This window comes from Trematomus bernacchii, unplaced genomic scaffold (assembly GCF_902827165.1).
Source record: "Trematomus bernacchii unplaced genomic scaffold, fTreBer1.1, whole genome shotgun sequence".
NCBI lineage: Eukaryota > Metazoa > Chordata > Actinopteri > Perciformes > Nototheniidae > Trematomus > Trematomus bernacchii.
This window is the reverse complement of record NW_022987686.1, coordinates 426126-447228: the sequence shown is the minus strand read 5'-3', so window position 1 is coordinate 447228 and position 21103 is coordinate 426126. Positions and strand designations below refer to the sequence as shown.

The window sequence follows — 21103 nt, the reverse complement described above, 5'->3', positions numbered from 1 at the left end:
ATAGACACATATTTAGTCCAATAAATTGTAAACCATACAGAATTTAACATGTTTATGGCATTATTTACACATTCTCTTCTCTTGGCTTTTAGATATCAGAATTGAACGGTAGTACTCCATCATGACCGCTAGGGGCGTACCATGCCCAACACCAAACCAACTTCACTCTGCGACAGCGAGCATCGAGAAGGAAACACCCGAGGAGACACACAACCTTTCTGTCTGTGTACAACCCGTAGCAGCTAACCAGGGAAATAAACCCTTAAAATCAGCATAATGTAAGGTTTAAATGTTTGCATATAAAAACGCCATGATCGCACCGGAAGCAGACGACGTTATATGCAGTTTGGTACAAGATGAGCAGCAGCAGCAGTGTGAGTTTCCTTCATATTTGATAAGACTTAAAGTGGAATTGAGAGATTATCATAAAATCGAGTCGAGTGCATCCATTTTGTTGCATGCAATGTCACGTCATACTTTATTATTAATGCATTAATCCTTATTGATCATCGTTTATTATAACGTCTTTATTGTCGATACAGGATGCTGAAGGGGCGCTGCATGTTGCTAGGATACTAGACTGGGAGAGGGATGATGGGAGAATTCTAGATCAGAGTTAAGGTTAATGTAAACTTTAATGCTAATAACTTTATTATTATATAATCACTGTCTTCTGCAGAAACGAGAGAGGGAGCAGAGGAGGAAGCTGCAGCACTTTCTGAATGACCTGGCCTTACTCGGGTCTTTACAGGTGAGTGAGTGCACATGCATGCAGAGATGAGTAAACATGATCAGACTTCTTTGCTTTTGCAAATAACATGTGTGTTTGTGTTGCAGGGATTTAAATACTTCCAGCCTTGGCTCAGAGGGAAAGAGGAGCTGCTGCTGACCGTCGTTAACGAGGATCTGGTTCGTTTTTGTAGAATCCACACAGTAGGCCTACAGCCATGGATCCACTACAGAGTTTCACTCAAAGACACGTTTACTAACCACATGGAGAGCCAAAATGACCACCTAGAAAAGTAATACGACTATAAAGAGACCAAGACAGCTGCAAGGAGACACAAAGTGCCACAAAGAGACTCAAAATGAGCATGACAAGGGGCAAAACAACTATAGCAAGACACTCATAATGACCACGAAGAGACACAAAACCACTAGAAATGGCAGCAAAACAGCCTTCAAAAAGACAAACTCAATTACAGAGACCAACACATTATTATAAAGAGGAACAAAATGGCCACAAAGTGAAAAAAACGAAATGAAAATAGACAAAATGACCACAAAAGTCACACTAACAACCACATAGATTCAAAACAAAAAAATATTTATAACAGCAAAGAGCATCAACTCCTATGTCTGTTCCCAGGATCTTATCGTCTCATATCCCAAATAAATATATCTCACTGCCTTGCATCAACCTCATGTATTAATCATCATCATCATTAGGGACTGCAGTTATAACCGTGTGTCGTCGTCCCCCCCCCCCCCCCCCCTGCAGGGTTTTCGCTCTCCAGGCTTCGTGGTCTCCAGAGCCTCCTCCCTCTCCTCCATCAGCAGCTGTAACAGCAGCGATGTCTCCCCCAGCAGCAGCTCCCCCAGCCTGGGCAGCCGAGGCAGCTCTCCCCTGCCTGGAGAGGAGCCTCCGGGCCCCCGAGAGCCTCCGCCACACACACACACCAAGACGCAGCCACAGACTGTCAGGTGATTGATTACACGCCTGGAAATAGAAATATGTATATGATGTTATTGGGCGATTTCAAATCTGAAAATGAGAATCAGTGTATGTGGTAGCATTTTATTGGCATCCTTTGGTGCATCATGTTGTGTTAGTTGTAAACAAAACAAACAATATGTTAAGATATACAGTGATTTACATAATAATAATAATAACAGTAATAATTGATGACATTTGTATAGCGCCTTTCAAGGGACCCAAGGCCGCTTTACATAGTGAACAAACAAACAAAAGGGGCAAATAATAATGTAAAAAAAAAAAAAAATAGCAGTAGGAGTGGAAGCATGGGGACTGTGATTGGTTAGGGGTCAAAGGCCATGGTGTGATGGGTTAGGGGTCAAAGGCCATGGTGTGATGGGTTAGGGGTCAAAGGCCATGGTGAACAGGTGAGTTTTTAATGATGACTACATGGTTATCTGAGGCATAAATGTTTTTATGTTTATTGGAAAATGAAAATAGTGACACAGTTTTTATGTGGCCAACAATTAGGTCACAGTTCACGACAAGAAGAATGGTTCCATTTTGTAGGAATGTGCCTCCAATCGCTAAAAATCTTTTGGTAGACGGCAGAAAATGTAACATTTTGTTAATCGATGAATGTGTAAAGGGTCGGTCGAGCAAAAAACAATGGTGATTACAGCTTCTCAAATATGACTATCTGCTCTTTTCCAATTTTAAATGTTGTAAACAGGGGAAAAAAATGTATTTTTATATCACATGATCATCTCTCCTTATACTAATAATTGGTTGAAATGTCTCTGTCCTCAGGGAGCCTTGCGGTGAGGAGCATCTCCTCCCAGCCTCCCCCAGTGAGAGAGAGATAGCGGTTCCTGTGAGTGCTTCACCTGGTCTTTTACTTTTCCATCCACTAACCCTCTCTCTCAAGTCTGACCGCTTTGACTTCCCCCCCCCCCCCCCCCCCCCCCAACAGGAGGTGAACTGCACTCTGTTCCTACTGGCCGGCTACGTCAAGTACGGACGGCCCTACGCCTGGATCCGCTCCAATCACGAGCGCCTGGTCAACATCGGGGGCACCGACTCCATGGTCAAAGACACGCCCATGAAACTCAAGTCCATCTCAGACTGGCAGACGCGAGGTATGGAAACAATGTGAGGAATCCAAACACGAGAGAAAGCTATTGTTTAACCGCACAGATTCAATAATTACAAGTTTTTCCATGAGCTAAATCAGACGCAGATGTCTTAGCTCAACCTCAAGACTACTGTTTGGTGTGGATTAGTGTTGTGGAAAAAGCTCCAGGTGATGAAAGACTATTAAATCTCTGCTTTATAAATGGATTACAATTTAAAACAAATAGTTTTCTGTTGTTTTTTCACAGGTATTCGCGTGTGGGATGTCATCAGTGAGCTTGTGTGTCTGTGCACCGTCCCCTCTCCCTCCAACCCCTTCGCTCTGGACATGCGCTACATCCAAAACCTTCCCTTCCCCGACCGCTTCCTGGTCACAGGCGCTCTGCTTAACTTCCTGGATACGTATGTGGTTTACGGTAACCGGGACGAGTTGCACTATGACAAAGGTAGGAGCTCCTGGAAAGACTGAGAGAATTACAGTGCATCATTTTAATTTACTTTTATAATCTTAGCCAGCAGGTGATGCTGTTTAGCTACATTACGAAGGGATGAAACGATTTTGATGATAGTTTTCTCCTTTCAGTGGTGGAAGAGGTGAAGCCTTTGAGGCGTCTTCACGTCCAATCCCTGCTGGAGTTACAGCGACAAAGGGCGGGTTCTTCTGGAGAGGAGTGACTTTAGTCTTAAGTGAGATATCATTGGTGCACTTTAACTGACTTATAGTAGAGACAAATACAGCATATAGGGTTTAAATGTGTGAAATCTCTTCAAAAGGGTCTGTATTTAAGTCATTTTTTGTGTGTTTGTCTACTTTCTTTCAAGGCTACACACTCCAGTTGTATCTGTGCTCAGTTAGAAGGTAGTCACATGTATTTTGGAGGTAAAATAACCCTGGGAATTGTGTCACATGACTGAGATTAAACATCCCAGGACCTCTCTTGATATCTTGCCCCGCCACCCCCAAACCCTTCAACCCTGCTCTCCCAGGCCAAATATAACATTTTCAAAGCGGAGCAAAACAGACATATTTATCAGGGTCCAAGCTGCAGAAGTTAAAACTGGTTAAACATTCATCACAGCTGTATGAAAACAAACATGTACAGACAAACAAGTGTTGTATAAAAAGTTTTAATATTCCATAAAATACATATTTAATTAAATATGTACAATGACATAAAAACAGTACACTGATAAAAATACGCCTTGAAACAGGCACTTTAACCCCTTTTGTGAGATGGGGGGGGGTTGCACGTTTTGTAAATAAAAAGATACATCACAAGTACAAAATGTTAAAATAACCCGATTAAAACTTTGTGGCACATCAGTCAAAAACACTTAGCTTAGTTTTGGTCAGAAAAAACAAAATGGTAGCCTCAGGGTGTACCACTAATCCTTAAATCTCTCATTTGTAAACCGTAAGACACTAATCACCTTCATGAGAGGCCGTTACGCAATACTGCACATATCAATGTCTATAACCGTCACTTTTAATTAAGCGGGGCAGGGGCCCCTTTTATGGCTTCGGTAATGAGAACGACTCGGCGTAAAACGGCACATTGTGACGAGGCTGCTCGATATGCAAAGTCATGGTTAGACGTTTCTCCAATTTCCTCCACGTTTGGAATGCAGGTGCACGGCCGAGCATTCCACACCGAGGCTCCAGATGGGAACACAGCGTTCCCAGTGTCCGCACACAAACAAACCCGCAAGTCATGGCTGAGTGTGTGTTTTCCCACATGAATGAAAATAATTTGGCGCAGTGGACGGTTAGGATCTGTTTTTGTTTTTTTTGGAAGGATGTTGCTGTAAAAGGTAGGATTTGTTGACCCTAAAGCTTCTACTGGGGTGTATGTTTTCCAAGTTACTGACAAAAAAGCAGTTGGAAATGATTATATTTGATCTGTTTGGATGTCTAATTCTAATGAAAGTGCTAAGGAACAACATTTCAAACTATAAATGACCTCTGACATCTATATACCCTTGTCCGAAACTATCATAATGTAAATTAAAAAAAGGGTGTTTTGTTCATCCGAATAAAATACAAAGATGAGAAACCTGCCAGTGCCACATGGTTAAAAGAATAATAAAAAGAAATCATGACCTGTCACAAATTTCATAAATAAAAATCTGCCTTCAACGAAAGCTCTTGTCGTCTTTTTCCAGTTTTTGGTCGTCTCTGTGGACAAAAGTCTCTTTTCCGACAGATCAAACTCTTTGGCAAAACAAACAAGCCGTCCAAAAACAGAGGCCCGGAAATGAAGCAGTCTGCTCCCTAAATGGCTTGCAGCCAGTCACAAGTCCTCACAAAGCTGTTGACAGCTGAACAAAGGCGTTCGTCAACAGCTTTTTGTGCTACATAGGACGCCACTCTTGCAAAAGTCAACAGACGACTTTGCTGCGTCGAAAAACCGTACGTAGTCCGTACGCTCACTGATTATGGCGACATCCTTTCCTCCTTCATCCAAATATGGACTTTCCCCTCTTCCCACTCTTATCCCCTTTGTCCTCCCTTCTGTCTTGTAATCGCTCCCGTCAGTGCTGTTGTCCTTGAGGTTGTTGTCAGGTAAATGTGGTCCCATTTTTTACGTAAGGGTAAAAAGCGTGGGTTCAGTTCCAGCTGTCAGAGGCAGACCCTCTTCTCGTGATGGCTCTGAGGGGGCTGCGAGACACAGAGCCCCTCTTCTTCCAGCGAACTGAAAAGAAACAGACAGAGAGGGATGAGTCAGTGGTGTTAGCTTAGCAGCTGCAAATGAAAAGGGAACTCTGTTGTATAAATGTTACTTATGAACATCCAAGAAGCCTCAATAGTGTGTTAACCTTGGCTTTAAAGTGTCATAGTCAAGGTTTTACATTTACTGTTACATACTTCAGCATTTGTTTTGTGGTCACAAAAATGTGCTTACTGCATTGGGAATCTTATCTTTCCAAACAACTTGGAGAGCAAGAATGATAAAGACAAATAACCAGGAAAAGTTTCTTCAATCAAACACCATTCAAATAGGGCTTTTTGATTACCACCAGTATGCCTGACAAAGCCGAGTAAATACATAATGGATCAGCTTTTGACATGCGTTTAAAAAGAGAAAGAACTAAAAAAAAAAATGTAAGGGGGAAATACAGCATTTAAAAGTTGCAAGAAGTAAACAAATCTAGGTGGGCTAGGAAGATGTGGCCTAAGCTAAAGCTAATTGAATGTTAACTGTGAATGAAAAAGGTCTTCAAAAAAAAAAAAGCTTTGAAATAGTTGGTTTTTATAGTAAATCTAACTGAAAAACACCAGAAGCAGCACTAACAAGTTTAAACAGCAACTAGTCTAGAAGCTACCCTAAAATCTCATAATGAAAATATATATTTTTTTAAATGAGTGTTTCAGTCTCACCTTTTCCCAGACTGGCAGGTAGCGTGCAGCTCTTGGTGTTGGCGGGGGAGTTCACCGACTCCTCTGCCAGTTTCCCCTTCCCCTCTCCGGGCTGCAGCGCGGCCGACCCCTCCTGCTGGAAGTCGCTCAGCGCCCGTTGGAAAGAATGCGCCAGACACGCCGTCATGTCCCGCGCCCGCTCCGCCCGGCTGCACCAGAACACTCGGCACTGCAGCTGCTGCCCCTGGTGCTTGCAGATGTACAGGAAGACATTGGGCCGGTTTGCGTCCGCCGCACAGTACGCGATGTCCTGCAGGTACGTCTTCGTCAGCTGCCGACCTGTACTCAGCTCCTTGACCTCCACGTATCTCGGCCGCACCACCAGGGCGTGATCTTTGCTGAGCTTCTTCCCGTTTGAAACACCTTCCAGCAGGTGGCTAATAGCGTCCTGGGCCTGCTCTCGGTCCAGAGAGAAGATCTTCTCCGTGCCCAGGTAGTGGACCTTAAAGAGAGGGTCTCCGTGGGATAGAGACTCTGTGCGGTCGCGGCGAAAGCGGCGACGTAGCGCAGCCGGAGAGTTCTTGAGAGTCTGCATGAGCTGAAACGTGCTGAGCGACATGGTGCGCTTCAGGCTGGATTTGGGGGAAATGTTGGCTGAGGTGTGATCACCAGAGGTCAGCTGGTCCTCTTTAGAGCCTCTCCCACTCTTCCACCTTTCTTCTACGAATGGAGCGTAGTTGCATCCACTGCTTTGATCTGAAATGAGGCAGAGAAAGACAGTGATGTTAGCAGATGAATTATGTATCAAGAAGTTAATGGGGATAGGGTGCATCCTGGAAATTGTTTTGACATTGAGTGTTATCTTCTACATGCGTTCCAAGCCTTGATGTGGAAAACTAAACATGCAGTCAGCACAGCTTGTACCGCAGCATGGAAAAACAAAAGGCCACCTAACAGGATCAGTTACGAATGTGACGCGCGGAGGAATATTCACTCACCACAGACCATTAAATATTTACACTCCGGTTTGTCCTCACAGCTTTGAAGAGACACACTGAACTGGACACATGCCCAAATAAATTGAAGGTTACACAGTGACACACAGGTAATCACAGGTGCATAGCTGTGTTTAAACTCATCCCTGTGCCAAGCATTACATACACTCATATCACCATGTTATTAGTTACTGAACAACTTCTCAAATTCTTTGACCTTGCCTTTTTGAGCCTTATACAATGTCCACTTCTGGCCTCCCATTGTCTCCCATCCTACTCACCCACAGAACTGCATGTTCTCTATTGTGTCAAAACTTTATTTGTTCCCCCTTTCTCTTTTCTTGGCCATTCTTTCAACATCCTAGCTCCTCAGAAGTGACTTGCAGAGAAAACCACCAACTGTTCCAAGGTGGTGACCATTGTTAAGCGACCCCTTGAGCAGGAAACAGCTTTGCATTCTCCCCCCCCAACCAAAATATTTCTCCTATAAACAATGGCATGCTTTTGTGAGTATGTCACATCGCAAAAGGGGACGCAAGTTGACCTAAAGTCTCGCCCAGACCCAGGGCATGCACACATGCAGCTACACGTGTGGGCTGTACACAACTTTCACCTGGAAACTCACAGACAGATAGCGGGCTGTTTTGCATTTACGCAAGACTGCTTTACAACGACAACACTGGTTTTCCCTGTGCTCAATAACCAAAAGAGTACAAGATAAAAAGTTACAAACACGTCATGTGCCTAAAAATACTTGTCTACATGATCTGAATAAACAACTTTACTTCAATCTGACGTGCAAAGAGCTGTCACATCCACAGTCCATCCTGTGTGTGAACATTTATTCAGTAGCCAAAACTCATATGCAGAGATTATTGCTCCAAACTATATTCTAAATAATGTATACATAAATATACATAATACATCTCCATAAAGAGGTCATTTTAAGGATACATTTTTTGTGTAATCTTGCATCAACACACAAGATATAATTGATGTATGTATTGCTATCACACTACTTTTCCATGCTACACTTATTTATTTATTTTTAAATTACTCTACCTATTGTTGTCCACCTTTGTAAATTGTAATTTGTATAATTTCCATCTCTAATGTTTTATGCATGCTTATATTAAATGTTTTGCCTCCTTACTTTTGCTGTGAGAGTGTAAATGTCCCCTCTGTGGGATTTATAAAAGGTATTGTGATTGAGATTATTTGTTTAAAGCAACAAACAAGGAATTAAACCGGTAAACCCAATCCAAAATACAACTGATTGAGCAATGGCAAACTATTTCTCCAAACTTTTTTTTCTGGTCATTTTCTCCTTCTTTGTATGCCGAATTAACCAAAAGAGCCTACTGATTACCTACATCTAATAAACAAGATATACTGTGCTGTATAGTTGCAGAAATAAGCGAGATAACTTCAAATTGGCTGATTTTTTAAATGTGGTTTGGCGAACCCCGGTATAAGATAACAGCCAAACTGTCAAAAACCTGTTACATTTCTCAGTGCATTTCACCTTTACCTATGAAAAAGTCGATTAAAAAACTTAGAAAATGTATCTTACCTGGCCACAGTTTCATGCAAACGATGTCCTTTAGCGTCTCAGGTGAACCTCGGAGTTCCGTGATGTTTTGAAACACTGGGCAGGTGGAAGTGTGCTATCCTGCACGCTTTTACGCAAAACCAGCTTGAAAAGTCCTTATTGTTGAAAGAAATAATCGATTAACCGAGTCGGTTTCGGTTGTCCCGTGAGTTCAGTGTTCGTCTTGCGTAAATAGATGTTTAAATGAGACAGTTTATGTGCAGGCTGGATCATGCTCTCCTTTCTCTGCTCGCGGTGAGTTGAGTGAATGAAGAGCTCGCGCGACAACCGTTTTTAAAACAGTGTAGGCGCGGGCTCGTCACACACGTGGACGAGCGCTGGTGTCAGAGCCAGGTCAGAGCAGAGAGGAGGCTGTTCTGAGGAGGGAGTGATGATTTACAATAGAAAAGGGATTTACAATACATCATGTACTGTACATGATAGGGTGGATAATAATAATAATAATAATAAACACTTACTGGCATGGGTGTTTCAAAAGAAGATGTATGGCATACCTCCTTCATGTACATGCCCCCTTATAGTTTTCCATGGTGGAAAGTAACTGAGTACATTTACTCAAGTACATACACATTTGATACTACTTTATACTTTTACTCCACTACATTAATTGTACATATATATTTACTAGTTATTCTATAAATTCAGATTTTGACACTAAATACTTTTAAAATATGATCATTTGGTATAAATAACAGCATCCAACATTGTATTTGAGTACATAAAAACGTATTTTACAGTTTCAGCTCGCTATATGATATATAATATTTGACAATACATGGGTCTCCAATATGGTATTATTTTGTATACGTACTGTACAAAATATGATTGGATATTTACCTTGGTTAAGGTTCTAAAATGAGAGTAGAGGGTCAATAGACAGCTATTTCTCTATTATCAATTAACCTTTTGGATAATTATTTACTCAAATAAAGCATCAGAAATGTTCCCAAAGCTGTCATCCACATTTTTTGTGTGACCCATGATATGAATAGTGGAGAGGATGATTTTGCATTAACATAACTAATCAAAACGATTAAAATGTAGGTTTTTTTATGACAATATAAGAATCGTCATCTTTTCACAAGCCCATGACGCTATGCTCCACCAACTGAAAGTTTCACATTACCTGCTACAAGTAGAAAACAAGGCTTGAGGAAACATCTGAAACCCACTACCTTTCATTACCTCCACATTGCGTCAGAGCCCCTCTTTAATGGGGATCGCTGGCCTCCCTAGTTCAGATCTGCTCCGAGTGTTTATTCTGGGGGCATTTTAAACAGTGGCAGAAGAAAAAGCCTGAACGGTTCCATGTGTGTATGCGTCTAAGTGTGTGTGGCTGGGTGTGCCTGATGTGGAGAAACAGTAGGGCCCCTGTTTCTCCTGGGTTTGGCCCAACAGCAGTTAAGTTCTGAACGTCACACTCGCCTCAGAGCCTAGCGGGACACACTGTAACTGTTCTTGGGGCCCCGGTGACATAATGGACCATCTCAGACATCAGGCTCCCACCCTCCTGACGTGTCTCACAACAACAGCGAGTCAGCATCCAAACTGTAGCATACGCAGGCGTGCAGCTGCAGCTCTTAAGACAGGGGTGTCCAAACTTTTTTCAATGAAGGCCACATACAGAAAATAAATACGAAGGGCTGGGCCCCTCACTAGAGGAGAGCTATATTGCCTCATAAGTTAAGTTATAAGTTAGCTAAATAAAAAATGCTTTAAGAAACACAACAGCCTAAATCCCAGCTCTCCAGAGGGTTTATTTTATTTAGTTATAATCAGAATCAGAATACCTTTATTCGTCCCACAGCTCATTCCTTAAAACAGAAGCCTCAGATTGCTTATAAAAAGAGGAAATATGAAGGGTAGATTTCAAGGTTGGTATGTAAATAAGTTATTAGGCTTTTTTTAATCAACTGAGATTTGTTTAAACATTTTTATCCAACTTTAATTTACAGAATTGATGTGAAAAGTGGGTTTATTAAGACATGAATACGGTGTGATATATTTGTACATATATATTTAAGAAGTACAATATATAACAAGCACAAGTTAATTTGTGGGCCATATTTCATTATACTTTTTTAATTAGCTAAGGGCCGTTTCAAAACGGACCGCGGGCCGCTTTTGGCCCCTGGGCCGTAGTTTGGACACCCCTGTCTTAAGAAGTGCAGACTTTACAGGTTTAACCCCCAACTAAAACACTTACTGTTTATTTGAGAAAACACAAATGTACTTTGTGTTTAGGCTGTATTGAATAAGAAATATTGTATGCAAAAAAGATACTCTGGAAATATTGGTTGGACACTTCGTAGACGTGGATGGTTCCCAGAGGATAAACCCTACTGACTTTAATGATTCCCTGTACTTCTCCTGCACCAACATTTAGATTGAAGCTAATTAGCGCAATGTCTTAACAACTACTTTTTTGGATAGAAACTTTTCCCTTTTTCAGTGAAATATCAACAACTTCCAATACATGTTTGGCCTAGGTGGCTAGCATGATCAGAAAGCACATTCCCATGAGCTCTACTAAGTGATAGGTAGGTTTTATCATGCTAACACGCTAAACTCAGTGAGTGAACATTTAACCAATGGTTAAATTATGCAACAATATCAATATCTACTGGATAAACACCACATTTTGAGTGAGATATTTATGGTTCCCAGAAGAGGTGTCCCAATGGAAATGACTTTTATGGTGGTTAGTACCACCACCATAAAATGGACACTTGTTTTATCAATAAAATATTTAGTATCATGGAACCCTTGACTTTTCATCTACCACGATCGGGAAATCGACATTTAAACTTGTCTGTCCTGCTTAAAACTTCTGCATTGTAGCATAGCCATTTGGAGCAATTGTTTTTTAATATAAGTAGCTTTGATTATACTCTTTGAGCAGAAAAATCTGAGTTCTTTGAGAGAAAAAAAACCCCCAATTTCAAATGCCAATCTCTCAGAATCAGAGTTCTTTTAAGATAATGGGCTCTATTACAGACACACCCAATTGTTCAGAAACTAATTGGCAGCCATTAATTTAAATGCATTCACTGCTGTGACTGAAACCAGCCAAGTCTCAAGAGGTTGTTGCAAGTCATTGTGGGGAAACAAAGACAATCTGTGACTGCAGCAATGGGCAGGGTGATGGGAAATAGTAGGTTCATGAGAGCAACACCTCATGACACAACAGCTCCTTCAACGGACAGTTCAACTGAGAGGACATTTGGGGATTTAGAGGGAAATATCACAGATTGTACCTTTAACCAAAGAGAGAGAGAGAGAGTGGCAGACAGGGAGAACGTGGAGCGTTTGTTGATGAGATTATCTATAAAAACCCACTAAGGTTTACTGAGTTATCTGTTTAACTCATATTTTCACAGGGTTTTGACCTCTGTTGAGGTTGCCATAGTGGAACATTTGAACAGGGATGTAACACTGCTATTGTTGGAAGCAGGGCAAACAAATTAAGGAAGTAAATTGACACAATATAAGCTCCCTCCCATCCGTTGGGGAGATGTTTTATGCCCAGTTCCCTTTTTCTAAACCTCTGTAAATCAGATATGATTGGCATTTATTGATGCAAACCTACAGCTATAGGCTTGTAAACAGTGAAGACTTGTTCTAGTTCTACTGGAGCTAAGAACCACAACACAATCGGCCCCTGGCACCATTACAACCAGTGCTATGAGTGCTAAGTCTTACTTACAAGGCATACAACATTTCATAATAACCTGTACTGTCAATCACTTGTTAACTACATTGCTAGCATTACAAAAAACGACTGTAATTAAGTGCTTAATAGAAAATGTAAGTATGCTAACATACTTAACTCAGACACTGTACATTATACCCATATATATATTATTTTTTTATTACGTCGACTAAAAAGTTAGCCCTTGTCCTTGTGAGCATGTTAGTAGTAATGTGTTTTTATTACATGTACAGCACTTTGGCTCGACCAAAAATCGCTTTTAAATGTGCTTTATAAATAAAACCTGATTTGATTTGATTTGATTTGATTTAGTGTTCTGACTTGACCTCAGCACAAAACAGATTTAAGGTCAAACCAGATTATGTGTTCCCATATACATAAAGAAAATTATAATAAGTAATTGATACATTTTAATTTTCTAAATATGATATTAAAGCACCATTGCCTTTTTGGTACTAACAAATCAAATCAACATAAAGAGAAAATAAATGAAGAAAATACATTTCAGTCAGGAGTTACCAGATTAAAGTCAATTTCTACAGCTAACAAGGCAAAGTCATACATAATAATAATAACAGCACTTCATATTAGAATTATACCAACATTTAAAGAGGCTGTAAGTTTCACTGATGTTCCTTTTGCAAAAAAATAAAGAATCACCATGTTCAAAACCATGGCCTTTCTGTCATATCTGAGCCAAATGCTCACTGTTATGCATCAATTCTCAGCACGCCAGCTTTTGTTGTTGTTTACTCGAATACCACAGACACCCATACAGTCTGTTCCAGCAGAGCTTCTACCTGTGAAGCGAAGCTGGATGAGGTGTGCAGATACGAAAACAGGAATGCAGATTTATGGGTCGACTCACACTGAGGCAAAAAAACTCAGACATTATACAATTTCAAATAAAAGGGATAGGGTTAGGCTTAGGGTAAGATATTGAGTAAGAACATGTTTTTATGAACCACACAGCTTCTGGTCTTCCAAGACCCGACCGGACAAAAAGACGTGTTGCAGGCACGAAACATACTACCAATAGAAATACATTGCATTTAAAATCGTTCTGTGTGACACGAAAAAAAGGTGAAAATCGTGTTGGTGAACACGAATCAATAGATTAAATTAATTTCGTGACTAATACACGAAATGCCGTGAGACTGGGTTGCTCAAACACAGAGAACATGATAGGAGTAGCAGTTTGTTTATGTCCAAGTGTGTTTAAGGTTATACGGTTCAAGTAAACACAGAAGGGTGCATTGCATCTTATCTGTCCATCCTGAGCGGATATGTGTCTTGATTTTGACTGTGATTACGTTTTGTTATTTTGAAAAGTACATTAGGAAACAATACCTAACACTCAGTGGATGTCGTAACAAATGCTGAAGTTGCAGTAAGTGTGTCACAAGTTCATATAGAGGTGAAGTGGCCCTGCTTTACATACAGTATATGATGTTTGTACATTTAAAATATAGTTCTGTACGTCAAGAAAGCCTCAGTTTGTTGTAGTATGTATAACTGCTGAACTAAATCTCTGTTGGTATATGATGTGTTACCAATGCAGATTTTACCTTGCCGTGTTAGCTAGCTAGGTAACATATCTACATTCACACAAAAATGTCACATTATCTTAACTCATGGGTTTTATCCTGCCAGTCAGAAGTAAAATAACTGTTGCTTGTGTGAGTATATTCAATAGGAAACACACAGGCAACCTAGCTTCAGCTGCTCTTTCAAATCACGTATTTGTAAGGTCTTATTTATCCACAGTTTTAGGACTAACTGCACTTAGTCTCTCAAATTTGACTACCACATACATTTTGTGCCCAGATAAGAACCAATGGTGGTCCCCAGGAAAGGGGCGGGACTTGACCCCTCTTTTGATTATTTATTGGTAATATGACAAAGCTGTTCCTTAGAAGAACACAACATTTACAGGATGTTGGTATTCTTGTGAAACAGGAGAGTCTTATGGTTAATGACGATACTTGTGTTTAATCTAATCAAGTTGCAATAGCTGCTCTTCCAGCGAAAGTGACCGGATTCAGTCATGTAAATCCAGGTCTCTCCCCACTCCCTGCTAACACCTTCCTGAACAAGTACTACAGGCGTCTGGTATCACAGAAGGAAATGGGTCAGGTACTCGGAGACGTCATCGATGGGGGTTCATTGTATCGCCTGGCCTCACAGTCAGGTTTTCCTGTTATTCGTCTATAGTCAAAGGAATCCAATCTGAGTAAATTACTGAAGAAGGAGAAAGAGAAAATCAAGGTGGCTCCATTTGGTACCGTTGAATGCTAAAAAAAAACTCATAAAGTGTGAAATCATAGTCCGAGAAGTTTTTTTTAATCTTTGGAGGAGCGTTATTGCCATTTAAATCCCAATTGAATCTCACACACACATCCCATTCTGTGGCTGCAGCCTGAGCTTTGATGTCTCAGTACAGTAAAGCTTTGAGGAGAGGCGATTTCCTCAGGATGTTGCTTCAGTTATGTGCTTCTGTGTGTTTGAAGTTAAGATGCGCTACGTGAATTTCACAATCTGCCGGTTTTGTGGAAATACAGGAATTTGTGGATCGTATGTACAGCCTTTTGTTTGTTTACTGTTTGGGGTCTGGGAACATACAGTAAGAGGGTCTCGGCTATAAACGCTGCAACGCAACAGATACCCAAGAGAGTATTTTTAGAATGTGAGAGCATTTATTTCAAACAAATCATCTGTAATCATTTGACAGAGCCTGGAAGTTGCCAAAGAGAGAAAAAAATGAAAAAATAATACAGTTTAACAGGAGAATTAATATTTATCGGCGAGAATGCATCATTAGTGCTGATTAGCTAACGATAGCTTGCATGCTAAACTACAAACTAGAAACATTCTACATGCTAGAAGTTAGCAGCATATAACATTTTTGTAGTAAACACTACTAGCATTAGCATTTAGCTCAACTGTGCTTATACATTTAGCCTCACAAATCAGCTGTGGCTTTTTAATCCTTTGGTTTGTATTTTCTATTGAGCCTTTTAGTGTCGTTTTTCGTTGGGAACTGCCTGACTCCAGTTTAACCTCCTGGGTTCATACTTCATACTTTTATAAGGTCTATATCGGGAAGCGCTAATCTGTGTGCTCACCTGTCTAAAAATATACAAGACAGTTTAACAATTGCAGCCCAAAGGCTTTTAGCGATATTATTATGTTTTAAAACTATTTAAAAGTAATGTTTATAATAGCAACAGGCTAATGCGTACATTTTTGTTTTCTGTAAACTCAGTTGAACTCCGTTTTCACCTGCCCTCAGGGCTAAAAGTGGACAGGGAATGTATCTTTAGGATTAAAAAGGGAAGCTGGAGGTGTTATCAGCGGAATAGAAATATGAGGTCTGTAAATAAAACCCTGCGAGTGAAAGGGGGTAATTTAATGCAGATTGATAGCACAGGTGGAATATTTGCCAACAGCTTACAGAAAGTGAAGTGTACCGAAAACACTTAACCGGACACCGACATGAAGGTGCTCCACAATAATATTTCCTTATCGGGAAACTAGTTGTTTATCGGCCTTTACCGTAAAAGCACCTTCAGTGTTATTGTTTAATTTTCTACAGCACGTCCCACTCGGCCAAAGTCCCATGATGAGTGGCCAAGTGACCCGACCTTCACACACATCACATGAGTGTCTGAAGGAAGTCATGAGCGGCCGGCTGGCAAAAGAAACCAGAAAACAAAAAGCAGCATCATGCCAGCATGACTATCGGCTACAGATGTCCTAATAAGGCATGTTAAATGGGCCGTGTGGAGCAGAGGGAATGACACCGTGTCTGCCTTTCTCTCCTCTAGTTATCTTTGCATGAGGGTTGCGTCAGTCTGCTGATGAGCTAATTTCCTTTCAGGCTGAACTGACTGGTGGGGTTTGAGTGTAATAACATGCGCAGGCCAGACAGGAGGAAGGCTTTGTCTGGGGGAATTCCTTAAAATCATAGTAGGTGATTATTAAAGCTTTTTTCAGCAGAAAACTTGAGCTAAAAATGTGACTTTTTGCTCTTGTGTGCACTATATCCCCAAAGTGAAGGCTACTTTAATAGCTCTAATCACAATGCTTTCCCTGCCTTGTGTTTGTATTCATGTCAAACAGTAGCTAATTAGGGATGGTGCTTATTTAGAAAGCAAAATAATGTCCAAAAAAGGGAATTTATGGAAGCTGAAAAAGGGCGGAAGATGTCAGCAGTGATTCCTCTTTTGTTTTGACTGTATTTCAGTCCCTTTTGCTTTTATTTAGTACCAGGTTCAGCTCTTTTTAGCAATTGATAAATGTGGTGTTGACTGCTTTGTTGTGAAAATGCTCTCAAGCCAAGGGACCAATCAGAATCTAGACTAAACAGGAAGAGGCGGTGGCTTCCTGTCCGGCCCTGAAGGAGATGTGACTGTACTGAATCCCAAAGCACTGGAACAACAGAGAAAACAATAGCTCGACAAAAATCAGAAGTAGCAACGTCCCGTATTTGAACTAAATACTGAAGTAACTTTTCCTGACACCAGATCACAGGCCGGTGTTTAGATTTTATAATGCCAGGACAGTTATATCAACAGTACATTGGGTTGTTTAATGACGCTAACAGAACTTGGCTGCGGAGCTTTTTCCGAATGTACCCTCTGGAGTTGGCTCAGACTGCTATGTTTTTTATTCGTTTAGAGGTGTGAATAATGTCAGTGCTTTGTATAATGAGCCGTCTATTCATTAGTGCTGAATAGATGGGACAAGACCTTGGGTTTACTCTGCTAAAGCATCATATATGTAGAAAGAAAATGACATGTGACAGTGTTTTTACTTTTCATTAGCTAATAAAAGGTAAAACAACATGTTCCCCGCCCTGTTTTATTACAATTTAGTTTTTTATTTCAAGGTTTAGGAACATTTTCTCAATTCATAATGGACACTTACCCATTAAGTTCATCTGAAAAAAACGGAAAAAAACAGAACGCATCGTTGGAGATTTCTCTTTTTCTTCCTGGGTACAGTGACGCAGGGGCGGACTGGCCATTGGGAATACCGGGAGTTTTCCCGGTGGGCCGGTGCTGTGCGTGGGCCGGAGGGCCAAAAAATAAAAAATAAAAAATTCTTTAGCAACATGTAGTTCATGTAATTCTCCATGTCCACTTGTTGCTGATGGTTGTGGTAGAGGAGCTGTAGATTTTGCACTAATATCTGTAGCATGGTCAGTAGCAGTAGCACTAGCAGTAGCTACTGACAGGAGGAAGTGTGTGTGGCGATTGCTGGTATTCAGCAGGATATAGTAATTTCCTCAGCATATGGATAAATGCAACAGGGAAGTTAACTGAAAGAAACCGAATCTGTGGATATTGCATCGACCGACCAAGAAGCACATCTCAGAAAGAGAGATATTCTCTACAAACACCGGGTGAGATGCACCTTTGTCAATATAATGGATCAATGCATGAAATCTGACTCTGTTTATTTTGTTTAAGGAGTATATTGGGCGTTAACAATTCTGGTTTGCCTTTTATAATATTATTTCATTCAAGAACCCCTTGTGCGTTTAATTAACACAGCTATTTTTGATAGTTGCTACAGCAGTGAGCAGGAGAGGTGGGGCTATTGCTATTTTTTCAGGAAATATTCGTATCGAGGTGATTACACGGACTCGGTTGACCCCCCAGAGCGTTTCGTTTGCAAATCTATCCACCTTGGGACCCGTTATCGTTTGTGGGGTCAGTTTCTATCGGCCTCGTGTAAATAATAGGGCTATACGCACGCGAAACTATGCAGATACAAGCAGTTTTCTCCTCGTGTAAACGGCGCCTAAATCCTACCGGCCCACATTTGTAAGTGTTGCGGCCACTCCCTGGGAGTGGGGTGTGGCCGCAACACTTACAAGTGTGGGCCGGTAGGATTTAGGCAACATCTTTTTTTTTGTGTGGCCCACACCCCACTGGGCTGGGCTGGGCCGTTTTGATAGGCTACCTATGTTCTATCTATCAGATAGTTTCACTTTCACACATTGGCAGGGAAACAGGGTTCAGGGAGAGTGGCTGCACCCGTAGGAGAGAAAAGGGGGAAGTGATGTCTGACTCAGAGGTCGCGCGGCTGTGGAGAAGAACGTGTTGCCCACATTCTGTTACTGAGTTTAGGCTAGTTAGCTAGCAGGTTTATTGTTTTGGGTGCAGTCACTTTTGCCTCCACTTGCTGTTCAAATAAATGTTGAAAGAAAAAGTAAATCTGTTTACAGTTCTGTTTCATATGGGTGTTGAGAGATGTATCCATAGATTTAGTCCCTAATTTTGCTCTCAAAGTGCACCAGATTGATGCATTTAACTTCAACATTTAAAAAAAAAAATCTTCCCGGGGGAGCATGCCCCTGGACCCCCCTAGAGGAGGTGAGGTCCACCACCTGCCCACACCCCCTGTCAAACTGTCTCACCCACATTGAGGATGCTTCCTACGCCCATGTTTTATTCCGTGTGTCATGTCAGGCAAATTGGGTCCAAATGTTATTGCATCAATTATCTGTTAACATTAAAATCACTAAATATATGCTGTAACTATTTTGCTCTAGGCAACTCAGGGGCTCAGGTAATGTGATTACTATATGAATAATGGTCCAAAATAACATAAAATGCATAGGGTTTTTTGTTAAGTAACATTCTTTCGTCGCCGGCCGGCCGATACATGCCCCGCATTAAGTGGGCCTGTCTGTCAATTAATCCCCGGGCCACTTTTTCCCCCCAGTCCGCCCCTGCAGTGACGTGTCCATATACCCAAATGGACCAATCCGTGGAGCTCCTCACACACACACACTCTCTCAGCGGCGAAACTGTGACGCGCTGGGGGGGGGGTGCTAGTGGAGCCTCGCAGTGGGGGTGCTGCAGCCCCCTCAGCACCCCCCCTTCCCGCATCCATGGTGCTCAGGCTGAGTTTCGCGATGTCTTGCTGTCTCGCAGACCCCACGCAGCAATCAGGAAACGACACCAGTAATAGAGCTCACACTGTCCCCTCCTCACAGCAGCGAGCCCCGCAACGTCCCGCCAACACGGCACCCAGACCCCACGCAGCATTCTCATCTGTTTGTCATTACTGGTGTCATTTTCTGGTTGCTAACGCCATTGTAACACATAATCACTGATGTTCCGCTGTAACGGTGGTGGACTCATCAGAACAGAGTGGGCGGGCTGACCAATCAGAGCACAGTGGGCTCACAGGGAGGGGGGGGCAGGAGCTCCAACAAGGCGTTTAGGACAGAGAGTGAATACACATACTATACAGATATGCTGTATGAGAAACCAATGTGATTTTGGAAAATTGCACAATATAAATCTATTCTAGTATACCTCAACAATGGAATTATGATCAGTAGAAATGGCCATGACATGGGACCTTTAATCGTACTCTCTGTCAGTATGTGCATTTTCCCAAATATTTTGCTACTCAAGGTTAAGGGTTTACAATATGACTTTTTTTTTTGTTGACCTTTGGCCCATCATCAGTTATGCAACCTGGGGTCATCTGATGTTCCAGTCTTTCAACATCACACACTCACGCTCTATAACCTCATGGACGTTTCCACAGTAACACTGTCCAACAGATCACACAACTCCCAAAACACTAAGATTTGTGATTTACTTGCAGGTTTTTCTTAAGGTTTTTGTAGCATTTGTCAGAAGTGTAAACCCCGGTGAGGCCCCACACTCTGTTACTCACAATCTGACTAACATGGTCTACAAAGTATCTCCTTCGAGCTGCCTGTGAGTCTTTATGTGCGTCTGTAAAAGCTGTCAGGGGCGTCTTACGCACGTCATCAGCAGCTCCAGAGAGGCTTGCTGATGAAAACGGTGGGCAAGCTCTGGTTTTTCTGCCTGCGTCGAATGAAAGGAGCCGTTAGTCAGCCTTAAAGAGACACACCGGCCTGCTGGAGCTATTAATAGTCGCACAGACGGCCTTTTTTTCCAGGAGAAAGCTGGCTTCAGATGCTCTGTATCCAGCCAGGCCATCCCTGCTCATTTCCTCCCCGCCCTACAGCCTACAGAATGCCATGTACTGTGACAAATCTCTCATAAATGTATTTTTAGCCACAAACCCACCACAGTTTTCTATTTATACGGCCATTTGCGTATATAATGAACACATAAACAACCAAAGCCAGTGAGGTGGAGAACTTATAAGACTGTGTTATTCTAGACATTAAACATCAACCCGGAGATATTTTACTGCTAAATCGTTCATCAATTATTACTTAAACCCAGACTTCACACACGGTTAAACCAGCTGTCGTCTGGTTTCACTTAGAACCATTTCACTACTCTTTAACCACAGAGAGGATTAACGTCTCAGAGAGCTCTTTCGCTTTTAGAAGAGAACTATGAAAACTAAGAAGTCATTCATAAACACTGCTGCACTGTAGACAATCAATTAAAAGATTTACTTTCATATGTTGCAAGTTAATTTGTTTTTTTTTCAAGCTGTATTCTAAGAAAATTTACAAATGTAAATAGAAATCCTTGAGGGTTTTGTTTTGTGTCAACACAAAGGTTTGGCTTGAGCACGCCACTGCCTCTGCCTCACAATAAGGGTCCCAAAACATAATTTGGAGTCA

The 21103-nt window shown here is 41.5% G+C and overlaps 2 protein-coding genes across 2 annotated transcripts; one reads left to right on the top strand and one right to left on the bottom strand.

The window, feature by feature from the left end:
* The first annotated feature begins 160 nt into the window (after window positions 1-160).
* On the top strand, window positions 161-4183 carry si:dkey-19b23.7. The gene is made up of 8 exons (XM_034136918.1): window positions 161-374; window positions 680-751; window positions 838-909; window positions 1502-1704; window positions 2507-2570; window positions 2670-2835; window positions 3079-3276; window positions 3414-4183. Exons 1-8 carry the CDS (start codon window positions 357-359, stop codon window positions 3503-3505), a joined length of 885 nt encoding a protein of 294 aa, XP_033992809.1. The 5' UTR covers window positions 161-356; the 3' UTR covers window positions 3506-4183.
* On the bottom strand, window positions 3943-9048 carry si:dkey-19b23.8 (low density lipoprotein receptor adapter protein 1). Its single transcript, XM_034136919.1, has 3 exons — window positions 8757-9048; window positions 6210-6944; window positions 3943-5523 (listed from the first exon to the last, which is right to left on the bottom strand). Exons 1-3 carry the CDS (start codon window positions 8770-8772, stop codon window positions 5438-5440), a joined length of 837 nt encoding a protein of 278 aa, XP_033992810.1. The 5' UTR covers window positions 8773-9048; the 3' UTR covers window positions 3943-5437.
* Between the last annotated feature and the right edge of the window lie 12055 nt (window positions 9049-21103).